Here is a 13607-nt window from a genome sequence, read left to right on the forward strand (position 1 = left end):
GTGACATTTACTACAGATTATAAATATAATTTAAAGCTTAAGATTTATCCTGTCATACTCTTAAACTATACATTGTGACCACTGTCACTGTCACTGTCACTGTCCTCCCGTTGTTCATCGATTTGCTCGAGTGGGCCCAGTAGCATTGTGAGACTTGTTATTGCTTGGCATATTGAATACGTCATGGGTAGCTTGCCAGGCTTTGCTGTGCCTGCCTCTCTGAGAGGGGCAGAGGAAAATATATCACATAAATATATGAGATCACACTTTCTAATCCATTATGAAAGTCACTGGCACTCTCATTGCCCTTCTAAAGGTCAAGCCTTCAGGTGTATCAGAATAAATTGTGATATCACTGGCAAATATTTTACTTTAGTGAGAAAAATTTAGTCACGTGAAAATTGTTTATCAACAGACAATGTTGAGTAATTACTTTATGCCAGAAATTATACTGTTCCTTGAAGACATAGGTGAGTATTACTTTTATGTAATACAAAAATATCTAAAATATCATATGTTCTTAAAATGTAATTATTTTTAAAATGTAATTATAGTTTATATCCTCATGCAATTAGCTTCACATGATGATACCCATGCCTTCAAGACTCATTTATAAATTGTTAAATGTCTATTTAAAGAGAACCTACTCATGACTCCTTTACACATGATAAAGTTTTACATTGGTATATAGGTATACAAATAAAATATTTTGCATACCTAATAATATGGTTAATTATTTAATAATTTCATATTACTAATTTGTTATCAGTAACATAAAATATTTTCATATTTTTAATGCCACAGTTGGCTATCCTCAGGGTTTATACTCTGAAATCACTCCTGACAAGTTTGGGGAACCTTATATGGTGCTGGGTAATGAACGTGAGTCAGCCATGTGTAAGGCAAGAGCCCTTCACAATGCATATCATTTTCAACCTAAAGATAATTCTGAGATTTTTCATGACCCCTTTATTCAACTATGCATCTCCATATGGGTAGTAACCCACAATTTATAGGTGTAGGATCTGAAAAATGATTATGATAAGTGAACAGTGCTCAAGAATATCTTCAATGCATTTGTGTAGTCAAAATTAAAAATCAGTTAATGCACACACATATTAAATACACACGCCCTAATTTTAGCCTAATTTTAGAAACTTTCATTTTCATTAAAAATAATTTTCCTGAACGAATGTGTTTGAATTATATAGATCACCAAATTACTAATCTCAGATTATTATTATTATTATTCATTCTGATTATTATTATTATTCATTCTAAGATTTCTTTGGTCTTTGGAAGTTAGTGTTGTTGTGCTTAACCCTGATTTTACATAAAATATAATGCTCTTTCAAAAATACAAAATGTATAGAACTTACAAAATATGTTTTTTTCTCAAATTATAAATTTTTATCTACATATTCAAAGTTCATACATTACTCAGTGTCTTTTTACTCCCTGAATTAAAGAATGTATTTGTATCTGATAAGTGAATTATATAATATATAGTTGTATATTCATGTATATACTTATATACATCATGCCAGATCCTTGTCATGTATAAGATGTTTTGTTATGAAATAATGTTAGATTTTTTAACTAACTATAAGATAGCATCATGTCAATTTTAAAGATATAATTGTGAATTTATATATATTGATTCTATAATCAAAAATATAATTATAAATGTAGAACTATAGAGGCATGCATGTAAGGATTAGACTATTTAGAATTTAAACGTCTATTTTTCCTTACTTTGGAATTTTGGACACTAGTGGTCACTTTAAGAATATGATATCTTCTTACACAGATAAAGATGACAGCAAAAAATAATTCCGGCATGGTTAAAGTAATCCTCTCCACAGCAGCAATTCACAATTGTGTGCTATATATAGAATTAGGATCTGTCATTGTTTGCAGCCCGCTAAATAAAACCTAACTCTTGGAATGGCATGCCACTTGACCTTTCCAGGTCTCACCAACAGTATTTAACTGGCGCAAAGAAAGCACACTTACAAGTATCTCCTATTGTCATGACAGATTCTCCTGGTATTTCACACAATGTTCAAAAGGGACAAGTCCCTTGTTTCAGAATCCAAGAGAGAATTATTTTCCCAAGGAGCTACACGATCCGTACCAAGGAATGATATGAAAAATTTTCACTCTATGTCGCAGTTTGTACTTTCAGCAGGCCCTCTAAAATCAACTCCAACAGTTAAACTTTCAAAAACTACTCACTTTGAGATTGAAATATTTGATGCTCAAACAGGAAAGCTGATATGTGTTGTGGATAAGGTGAGTTTTATTTATGTATTTAAATTTTTCTCATGTTCCCCAAAGATTACTGATTTCTTATTTTAACACTGACTACTGATTTCAGTAACAAAGATTACTGATTTCTTGTTTCAAAAAGCCAAGATCATTTTTTAAAAATATCTGTCTTATTTAAATGCTAATTTTATTGTGAATTGGAAACTTTATAGATTGTTTCAGTAAATGGCAGCTAATGATCATTAGGTTCTGGTTTTCTTGTTAACACTGACCATTAACAGGAGATAAAATATCTAGGGCAAAGTTAGTCAAAATCATACTTACCATATATGATCAAGTAAATGCATTAAAATAATTAAAATTTACTTTATTGGTCCTGAAGAACACGTTTCACTAGTAAGAATAGTTTATTAACTGGAGAACAATTGTGTTCAATTTTTTTAAGTGCCTTAGTTAACATTTTAATAATTTATATTACATGTTTTTCACTAATAAAAGATTATATATGCACTCCTTTAATTAGAAAAGAAGTGACCAAAAAAGATTGTTTGCTGCTTTTTTATTTCCAAGAGGATCATTATAGTCTTATTTGGTAATATATTAAAATAATTATATGATCATAGGATCTATATTATTTACAATAGAAATGAAAATTTAAGAAAATTAATTATAAATTCCATGCTTGTGTGTAATACATCACTAAGATTTGGGATTCTTTCAAGACAATCAATAAAAATAAATCACATCAGAAGTTGCTTATCTATCTTGATATATTTAACTACAAAATATCCAAAACATAAAAAATAAATTAAAGCAGCAAAACAAGATTATTAATGCTGGATATTAAATTGGGCTAGGAACTTCAAAGATCAAGATTCTAAAATAAGAATGCTATTGTGATCTTTCTGATAGTATTTAAACCTTATCACAAAATCCACATTAAAGTAATGAGAAATCTATGGGGTTCTGATTGTTTTTCTTAAACATTTAAATGTTCTGGTCTTAAGATTATATTAAAATAAGGACACAGAGTTTTATATTTTTAGTATTAAGTAGAACAAGAATCTAGCATTTTGTGAGCTAGCATGATTTTGAGATAAGCTTTTCATTTAGGGAACTCATATTTGAATTGTGAGAATTCTGGTATTTGCATCTCAAGTGGTAAACCTTTTGAGGCATTTAGTAGGCCAAAGGGGGATTAACTTTGTTTAAAAACAATGTTCTCACCATCCCTTACTGTGCAATCAATGCTGTATGATATAAAACTTGCTAAATTCAAATTGTTATCTTGTCACTTGATTTTAATTTTGTTTATCTTTTTCAGTTTGATAACTTAAAACTAAAATAAACTTGGTTTAATGTACATATCTCTTCATGATTCTAGCAGTTCATGTCTATTAACATGAGAAAGATTGATTCTATTTGCTAGTCAATAGGTTCTTTTCCTCTGACAAATTAACATATATACAGTAAGTTCTTGCTGTAGTTTTTAATTGTATGTGACAATACCTAGATTACAAGAGAAGTGCTGTACAATTAAGTTCCTTTTTTTTTCTGTATGTACTATGGCCATAAAACATTAAAAATTTGGAATTAATCACAGTTGCATCGAATTCCTGCTACAACAATAATTTATATGAAGACTCTTTATTGGATCACCAATCTTTAGAACCCTTATTTAGAATAAATGTTAGTAAAATCTATTTTGCAGTCATATAGGGAAGGGTAAACATAGTGTATGTATATGTAATATAGTATAGTATATGTAAAATACTATGTAATGTACTATAACATAGTACATTTTTTAAAATAGGTGTTAGGTATTGAGTGTCTTGCACATGATAGGAGTAATGTGGGGATTATAATTATATGAAACTACATACAATCTGAGTAAACATACTGATAAAAAGTATAAGCCTTATGGTATTGAAGAAGAATTTAAATTTGACTTATTGATGATTATGTACTGATGTGATCTGTTCACATTTGTTATATATGATTGAATATAAATTTTTGAATAACATAAGAGGGCTGGAGAGACAGCACAGTGGTAGGGCATTTGCCTTGTAGGCGGCCGGCCCAGCCGAGCCAGGTTCAATTCCTCCACCCCTCTTAGAGAACCTGGCAAGATACCAAGATTATCTTGCCTGCACGGCAAAGTCTGGCAAGCTCCCCATGATGTATTTGATGTGCCAAGCACAGTAATAGCAGGTCTCTCAATGGAGACTTTACTGGGCCCGCTAGAGCAAATCGATGAACAACGGGAGGACAGTGCTACAATATCTTAGAAGTTATAGTAAATTCTAGTAATTTTTTTCTTCTAGGTATTATTACTTTAATTTCAAAATAAAAAATAAATTCATGATACTATAAGACTTATATGGGGCCAGAGAGATCATAAAGTGGGTAGCATTCTTGCCTTGCATGCAGCCTACCCAAGTTGCATCCCCTTTATCCCATAAGGTTCTCCCAACACTGTCAGGAGTAATTTCTGAGTGCAGACCCAGGAGTAATTCCCGAGCATTGCCATCTGTGACACACAAACAAAGCACAAACAATTATAAGACAAATATACTGATAAAGTCCAAAGATTAAAGAAAATATAAAGAAACATATTCTGTTATATAATCATACACATGTACAACATAAAACTTAAACTTTATTTTTCCCTTTCTATTTTCTCACTATTTTGTTTCAAATCTTTCGTTTCTTTCAGTAAGTGTTCATTATTTCTACCTTTACTTTCTCTTTTCATTATACTCTAAACCCACTACTTAATTTCATTATCTTTCAGAGTAAGGAGTTGTTGAGCTAACCAAACAGGAAGCAGTAAATACCTTGTTACAACTGAAGGTCATTTTATGATTATCTTATTTAATGTGTCTGCAACAATTAGCAGCATTAAGCATATCACCTTCTTTAAAAATTTCTGCTATTGAGTTCAACAGTAAAAGTACGTTTTTAAAAACTTGCTTCATTGTCTTCTCTCTTTCCTCTTGCTTCTTTTTATCTGACTTGTCAGATATTGACAGTCACCAGTCATCAGAACTTTTACACACCATTTGCCATTATTTCCTTTCTGAGTCCACTAATTTTAGATATCATCTGCCTAATGATGACTACTGAATATATTACTGGAGTTTAAACTTTTCCATGAGCTGCAAACATATTTAATTTTATCTCCATATATGTAACTCACTCTAGATCTATTTGGATACTTTAAATCTCAAACTCAACATTATTGTATTTAAAACTGAGTCCTTGGTCTCCACCCAAAATTCACCAATTTTTCAAGGCAATGAGTGGGAACCACATCCCTCAAATAGTTCAAAACAAACACTTAGAAGCATCATGACTCATCTCTTAATCTAACACCCCACATACAATCTATCTTCCCAGACATATATTTAGAATTATCCAAACTCTGATAAATTTTATCACCTCTACTGCCAACAATTTTGTCTTTCCTCAGAATATTCCTACATAATAACCAGAAGAAGCCTGTTAAAGAGTGTGAAATAATAGCTCTTCTAATTCAAAACTATTATGTCTTACTTTATGTTTTCATTCAATAATGACTTTTTTTCCTTGAGGCCTTTCTTGACTCTCTATTTAGAATTGCTAAGTCAACCAATATTATCTGGCATATTTTCTACTTCCATTTTATTATTAATACTACTAACATCTAATATACTCCATATTTTCCTTTAAAATAATTTTACTATTTGGTTTGATTACAATATTGTAGTTTCATAAAATCAAGAATTCCATTTATTTTCAATTTTATTTAGTTCCAACATTTAACCAAGGTCATAACACAAATAAATTATTTTAGCTAACATATAACAAATAAGTAAATGCCTGCTTATATGGGTTTTTCAGATCGTTTATGTTTAGCAGTGATAGAGTTCAGGTAGAGGAATATACTATCAAAAATGATTTCTGGGTCCAGAGAGATAGTACAGTGGGCAGAACAGTTGAGCTCTGTTAGAAGGGCAAAAGTAAGCCTTGAGCATAGCCAAGTATTACCCAACTATCTACTAACATCAAAATAATGTCAAGGTCCAGAGAGATACTATAGAAAGGACAGTGGTTAATTTGCACATTGCTAACCTGGGTTCAAAACCCTGATATTATATATGGTCCTTTAAGCATTTCTGGATGAATCCTGAGCACAGTGTCATGAAAAGCACTTGAGCACCATGAGTGTGGCTCCAAATTAAAAAAGGTGTTCTCAATGTTTTCTATATCATTGCAACCGTTAAGACTGTAATAAGTGAAAGTTACTCACAGGAAAAGACATCTACTTAAACTAGTCCAGTGAAAGTCCAAATACCTCCTGGTCGCACCCATCAAAGATGTACAGAATTTAAGTTCATATTAGTATATAATTTAGTAACAGTCAAAGTTTTGTCTTTCAATAAAGAAAATGCAAACTGGGGTAAATATTGTCTAACTTATTATTTATGAAAAATTAAAGCAATATGGCTAGCTTAAGATGATAAAAAGGAGAGTAGTTTTAAAATATATTTTAAATATCATTTATCAGAATGAAAAAGTATATAAAATAAAGTAAAATGCAATAACAATTGAAAAAATTATTTCTAATTACTATCACTGTATTACTTCCATGTTTCAAAATGATAGAAACTTATATTGTGCTAAATCAATGATTCAAGATCACTGTCAAAAATTCTAAAGAAGCAATAAATATTTCCCTACCACCCTATCCTTTCTTCTTTAAACTTTATCTAAGAAACTTGACCCCAGGCATTATTTCTTCTATAGACTTATTTTATTCTGTGCCAAAAACTCTCAAAAAAACGTTATCAACCCTTATTACAACTAAATCAGTCAATCATTCTTTAATTCTTCTAATGGTAAAAATACGTCTTTTCACCAGAGAACAGTAGAGAGATTTATAAGGCAATAAAACTGCATAAAAATTGCACTTTTAATACTTTAGCTAGGAATTTTGAGAAAGTCTTTGTTTCTGATGTTGCCGATCTTAATATTTTACCTTGAGCATGATACTTAGCATATTTATGCCTGGGTTTGCTCATCTGTAAAATGAAAATGGCACATACCTTCACTTATGCTTATGGCAATTTTCTGAGTATCATGAATATGCAAAAGATATTTTTTATTTCACTACTCTTTGTCTTCGTTCTCCTTTTCTTGTTTTCCTTTCCTCTTCATTCTTCACCTTTTCTTTGCCCACCATGTCCTTAATTCTCTTTCTTCTTCAATCTATTTCTCTGACTTCTTATGATGCATGATACAGTCAAAGATTTATACAATTTTTATTTAGACAGATTTTTATTATTTTTATAGACCTGTCTACTTTTTATCTTTGAACATATTCTAATATGTATGTTTTAATTTTTTTCTACAAAACATTTCTTAATTTAATTTTAGTTTTATAAAGTTGTTCACAATAATTCATTCCATTTAATATTCAAACACCAATCCCACCATCATGCACCTTCCCACCACTATAAGAGGAAAGCGTGTGAAGAGTGTTGTATCTTATCCTGGGACCATTAAGCCCTTGTATAAGACATTACAAACATGGTATGTTAAACCCAAGCAAATGTGTGCTATTTTTGGTAGTGAAATAGAATATGAGAAGTTGTGTGGCCACATTCATGGCCTTGTGCTCCAGGAATTCTGAAATTTAGAATACAGCAGATTCATTGGTAAGGGTAAGACCTATATTGCTCTCTTCTGAGAGCTTTATTTCAGAGTCTCTGGATCTTGGCCATTGATGACAGATGAGATTACATGGTGCTGGGAGCAGTTTGTGTGTGTGTGTGTGACTGCCAAGCTAATGGAAAACGAGGGAACTTGGGGGAAAGAAGCCAGGTCCTGCTCCCATCGAGCTTGAAGATTTCAGTCATGGGTCCCAAATACCTGGGCTCTTCTGCAGTTCCTCTCGTGGGTGAGGCTTATCCAAGTTTATGGAGAACAGCCTTGAGCATGGCTGCAGTTGAGTTGTGGAGGTTTTCAGCTGCCGGGGTTCTGTTGGGGAAGAGAGGGGAAACTCAACCCACTCCTCTCAGAGTTGCCCTGGTGAAGACAGTCTGGTGCGGGGTCAGGATATTCTATAAAATATTTAGATCTTTAATTTCAGCCCTTTTTATGAAGAAGAAACTAAAGTATAATGAATTCAAATGAAGAAGTTGATGCTATTAAAACAAAGTTTTGAACACAAGCCAGTACAGGTTTGACTCATTCCTAAGTGCGATGCACTACAGATTTTCATAAAGTTTAGTAGACAAGAAGAATAAAACAAGGACAAATTAAGGAATTCTAAGGTACTGTAACATGTATACGAAGATGAAAAACAAAGCAATGAGATGGGTGTAGTTATAAAGTAATAACGGAAATATATTTCCATAAGGACCACTCCCAGTGATGCTTGGGAGGTGTGGAAGTATATGAACTTGCCAGGAAGTGAACTCATGGCATTTAATATGTAAATATTTTCTCTACCATTTACACTATCTTCCTATACACACACACACACATGCACACACACACATACATACACACACACGAACACAGACAATAACCAATTATGGTAGATTTGGCTATGCTTGCCAAACCAAACAGCCTACGGATGGCCAAGGGCTCAACTTCTGTAGTTTTACGTGTCAGTTACCTAGAATGAATTCCTACCTCTCCCTTCAAAGTCACCAGCTGGCCTAAAAGAATTATATAGGGTCTCTAGTTCTTGTACAATTTATTAGCCATTCCAGGAATCCTCTGAACAAGACCAACATATTGCCACTAACCAGCAAGATGCCCCCGCTTCCTTAACCTGGCCTCAGGCAACAAACACCATCTGACTTTTTCAGTTTGACACATTAAACTTAAACTTGGTATTAGCAAAAAAAAAAAAAGAATTTTTGATAATACTTTTGATAATTATAATGTTATTTATAACCTGTTACACAAAAGAAAAATTAATGCAAGTGTTTCCCAACATTGGCAATTTATAAAAATTCACAGATTATAAAGAAACAGAAAACAAATTTAAGCAAACTCAATCACAGAAGCTGAATAAAGAATATTTGAGTGAGAAGAGAGATGTCAGAAGTGTCAAATGAAGAAGGAACACAAATACTATTAAATGTTTTCTATTTAATCTTCAATACTCATTATTGAACTTAATGAGACTGATTTTGCATACTGAACAAAATATGCATTTCTGCCACTTCTCCATTATTTTTTCTTTTAATTCTATATATGACTGACCAAGCCTAAAACACAGTTTACAATTTCTTCTTTATGAGATATTATCTAATTCAATTCATCTGTTTGGATATTCTGTAATAATCTGTCCAGTTCACTTTCATTTTACATGTCACCCTTGTGTATCAGCTATGATTTCCTAAATGTGCTTATGTTCCTTGTTCCAATAAAATAATTGTTTAAAACATCAATAATATTCATTATATGATGATCACCTAAACTCTCCTAACAATCTGAAAGTGTTAAGAAATGCTTTATTTCAATCAAATAATGTTTTATTGAGGTCTGCATTTGATAATTAGTTTTCTCTAGTTTCTTATTTATTATTTTCTCTAGTTATTTATTCTGAATTTATTTTACAAATGCATCTGTCCATGACAGATAGAGAATTTTTTTTTCTTTTTTGGCAATGGGATCACACCAGGCTCAGGGATCACTCCTGGCAGGACTTTGGGAATCATACATGGGGTTGGGAATTGAACCTGTGTCTGCCGCTTTCAAGCCAAGTATCTTAAGCATTGTGCTATCTTTACAGCCTACAAATAGAAAAATACGTTATACGTTAAGTCAGTTCTGTATGATTTATTCAATCAACTATCTGACATCGAAAAACTTCCAGTATTTTGGTGACTCAAACTGGTCAAAATTTCTATATGCTGCTGCATCTTTGCTGCAAAATTAAAGCATGTCCTATCTATATTTTTCTTCAAAATTTGTTGTAGGGTCCAGATTGTTCTGATAGACAAGTTAAATAGTAATTTTCAAATCATGCAAAGTTACACATACAGAATGAAACATAGCTAAAATAACACATTTTTAGACATTGAAAGTACATAAATATCATTTTTCTTTTCAATTTAAATATGAAATAAAAATATTCACCATTAATAGGAGGAATTAAATGGATACATATTGTGAATTTAAAAATCTAAGAGAAAGAGAGAGACAGAGAGACAGATACAGAGGGAGACAGAGGGAAGAAAAGTGCCTGCCACAGAGGCAGGCAGGAGGGGGGAAGGAGACTGGGGACATTGGTGGTAGGAAAGGACAGGTGTTGGAACATTACATAACCGAAACCTAATCGTGAACAATTTTGTAACTGTGTATCTCAGTGATTCAATAAAAATCACTGTCACTGTCCCTGTCCTCCCACTGTTCATCGATTTGCTGGAGTGGGCCTAGTAACATTGTGAGACTGGTGACTGTGTTTGGCATATCCAATACGTCACGGTTAGCTTGCCAGACTTTGGGGTGCGGGGGAGATATTCTCAGTAGTTTTCTGGGCTCTCTGAGAGGGGCTGAGGGTTGGCCATGTTGGCTGTGTGCAAGGCAAATGCCCTACCCGCTAATCTATTGCTCCAGTCCCTCAATAAAAATAAATAAATAAATAAATAATTCTGCTTTCGGTTAAATCAAAGTTGAAAAATGAAGTTAATAGTTATACATGTTTTAAAAAACAAAAAGACTTAGAAACCATTTCCTGTATTAGAACTGAACAAAACTAAATAATATGTCTCCTGCTTATCGGATGTTTTCAGTATTGTGACAGATAGTCAAATGTAAATAGTGCAACAGAAGCTAATATCACACAAACTAAAACAGAGATATGAATTAGGTGCTGTCTGAGTCCAGATAGATGATTTTATTTTCTAGTGATGAAATTGAGAGGCTTTTGAAATCTCTTCTGGTTATAAATATTCCCAGCACACTGAAGGATCATCATGTGTATATCTCTAAAAGAAAAGGGCATTCTTCTCAAGTAGAAATTATCTTTTCTAAGTGCTTTACATATTCCTCCTTTCAAGATTTAACTGATGGCATATCACTATAGTAATACCTCTAGAGAATTTAGGAAGGCTAAGATGAATTTCCTACACAAATATGCAAACTTTTCAAACTCTTCTATCAGTATATTTTATTTTATTTATGGATCTTTAAATTGGTAGACATCAAATAATTTTCAAAACCTGTTGAGCTGCTGAGATTGAATGAATAACCTGGAATCATCAAACTGTCACCACATAAGTAACCTTATAAAATCACATTCATTTAATTTTCTTATGAAACAGTTATACATATTTATTAAGGTGTGAACTGTTTCTAGAAATGTATTCTTTTTCTTAAAAATTCATTATTCTTAATACATATATGAAAAAAACTGAGTTATTAGTTACCCCTTTTAAAGTTTTCCCATTATGCTAAATCCAAAATGAATATTCAATGTTACTTCATTTTTGGGTTTTTCTGACTTTAGGACTATTACTGGGCTGGAGCGATAGCACATTGGGTAGTGCATTTGCCTTGCATGTGGCTGACATGGCCGACCTGAGTTCGATTCCTCTGCTTCTTAGAGAGCCCGGCAAGCTACCAAGAGTATCTCGTCCACACCGCAAAGCCTGACAAACTACCTGTGATGTATTCGATATGCCAAACACAGTAACAAGTCTCACAATGTTACTGGGCCCACTTGAGCAAATCGATGAACAACAGGAGGACAGTGACAGTGACAGTGGGATTATTACTATTAATTTTTTTAATTCCAAATATATTTTAATAATTTATTTTAGCAAAAACCGAAGATTGACTGACTGGATGTCAAATAAATATTTTTCAATATTCTTTTGTGTTCTTTTGAATATTTCTATTTTATTAGCTTCTAACAAACTTAACTTAATAATACTGAATCTTAATTTAACATAAAATCTGGAGATAATTCAGATATTGGTTGTTCATTTTATATACAAAGAGAAATTCATAATTTTCAAGAATTTCCGAAAAACTACCTTTGTCTTCAGTTTTACTTTATGTAGCTCTAGTTTGATTTTTGACACAAAAGCATAAATAGCAAGAAAAGCTATTAATCCTGAACACTGATAGCTAAAATAAAGTCTTTATTCAAAGTGAAAGAAAAAATGAGACATTCTTTTTATAGTTATAAAATGTAGGTTCATATGTGTTTTAATTATTTTTTTAATTTTCTAAATATATAATTTCTGGTGTTGAATAGATATATATTCTTAGCCCTTTGCTGATAATGGAACCCGATAGCTTAATTCTTAGTGCATGTCATAGTTTAAGCATGTAAATAAAATTTGAGAAACATACTAATTTTTTCATATCAATTATACTCCCAAGAACTAGTACAATCATTAGTCGTGGGAATATACTCTGATATAAGAGGTAAAAAAAGGACTAGTAATTTATTTAGCTTTGTTTTCCTGATCATATTGCTTTAAATTACTTTTAATGTTCACCATCACATTACCTTTAGAAATAAGGGCCAGCTGTGAAAGTCTGAACTACATATTGTGTATTTTCTAGAATGAGTAAGTTATTTTTAACTCTGTTGTCTCATGGTCATTTAAGTAAGAAATTTAAAAGGACAAGACTCAACCTATGATTGCAAATTGATCAATGTCTCCATTGAGAGATAATAACTGTCTAGCTAATTCTTTACTGAGCCATTAAGTCTCACCTTAGCTTATTAAGTTTTTGACGCGCAAGCATATCTACCTATTTGTAACACATGTAATCAATCGATACATAAGTTTATTTACATTCAATACATCATCTTGTTGAACTGTTGTTCACTTCCAACTGATTTTATCTAGATCAGTCTTCACTAGTGACCAAAAATTTAGTATAATGAGGCAGAATTAAAAAAATATAGTTTTAATCAAATGTTATAGAACATCAAGTTTAGATAACACCTCTAGATAAATTAGGATTTTCATCACTTAAGACAGGTTACTTACCACCAGGAATCTCTTGCCAACCCCTCAGTTTTTTATTTGTTTCTTTGGTATTAGCTGTATGAGCTTCTGGGCATTTAACTAAAATAGCAAGGGGAAACAAGGGAAAAATTATACCAGGTATGCTACATTAAACTAAGAGTATTCTATATAGTGAAACAAATCAGCATCAAAAAAGAAAAGAATCCTATTGAGTAGGTGAGATATTTGTATTCAAATATCCAACAAAAATTTAATAACTAGGGTATACAAATAATTCTTTAACTCAACAAAAATAAAACAAACAAGACTACTAGGTAGGACTCTTTCCAGAAAACACACACACAC

General features: G+C 32.0%; 1 protein-coding gene across 1 annotated transcript in view; it reads left to right on the forward strand.

Annotated features, from left to right (window-relative positions):
- Positions 1–2014: 2014 nt before the first annotated feature.
- Positions 2015–13607, forward strand: part of TECRL (trans-2,3-enoyl-CoA reductase like) — a 75386-nt gene continuing 63793 nt past the window's right edge. Inside the window, exon 1 of the mRNA XM_056111321.1 lies at positions 2015–2295. Within this exon, the coding sequence (XP_055967296.1) occupies positions 2062–2295 (234 nt within the window). The 5' untranslated portion in view covers positions 2015–2061. The remainder of the gene's footprint in view (positions 2296–13607) is intronic.

This window comes from Sorex fumeus, unplaced genomic scaffold (assembly GCF_029834395.1).
Source record: "Sorex fumeus unplaced genomic scaffold, SorFum_2.1 ptg000013l, whole genome shotgun sequence".
Taxonomy (NCBI): Eukaryota; Metazoa; Chordata; class Mammalia; order Eulipotyphla; family Soricidae; genus Sorex; species Sorex fumeus.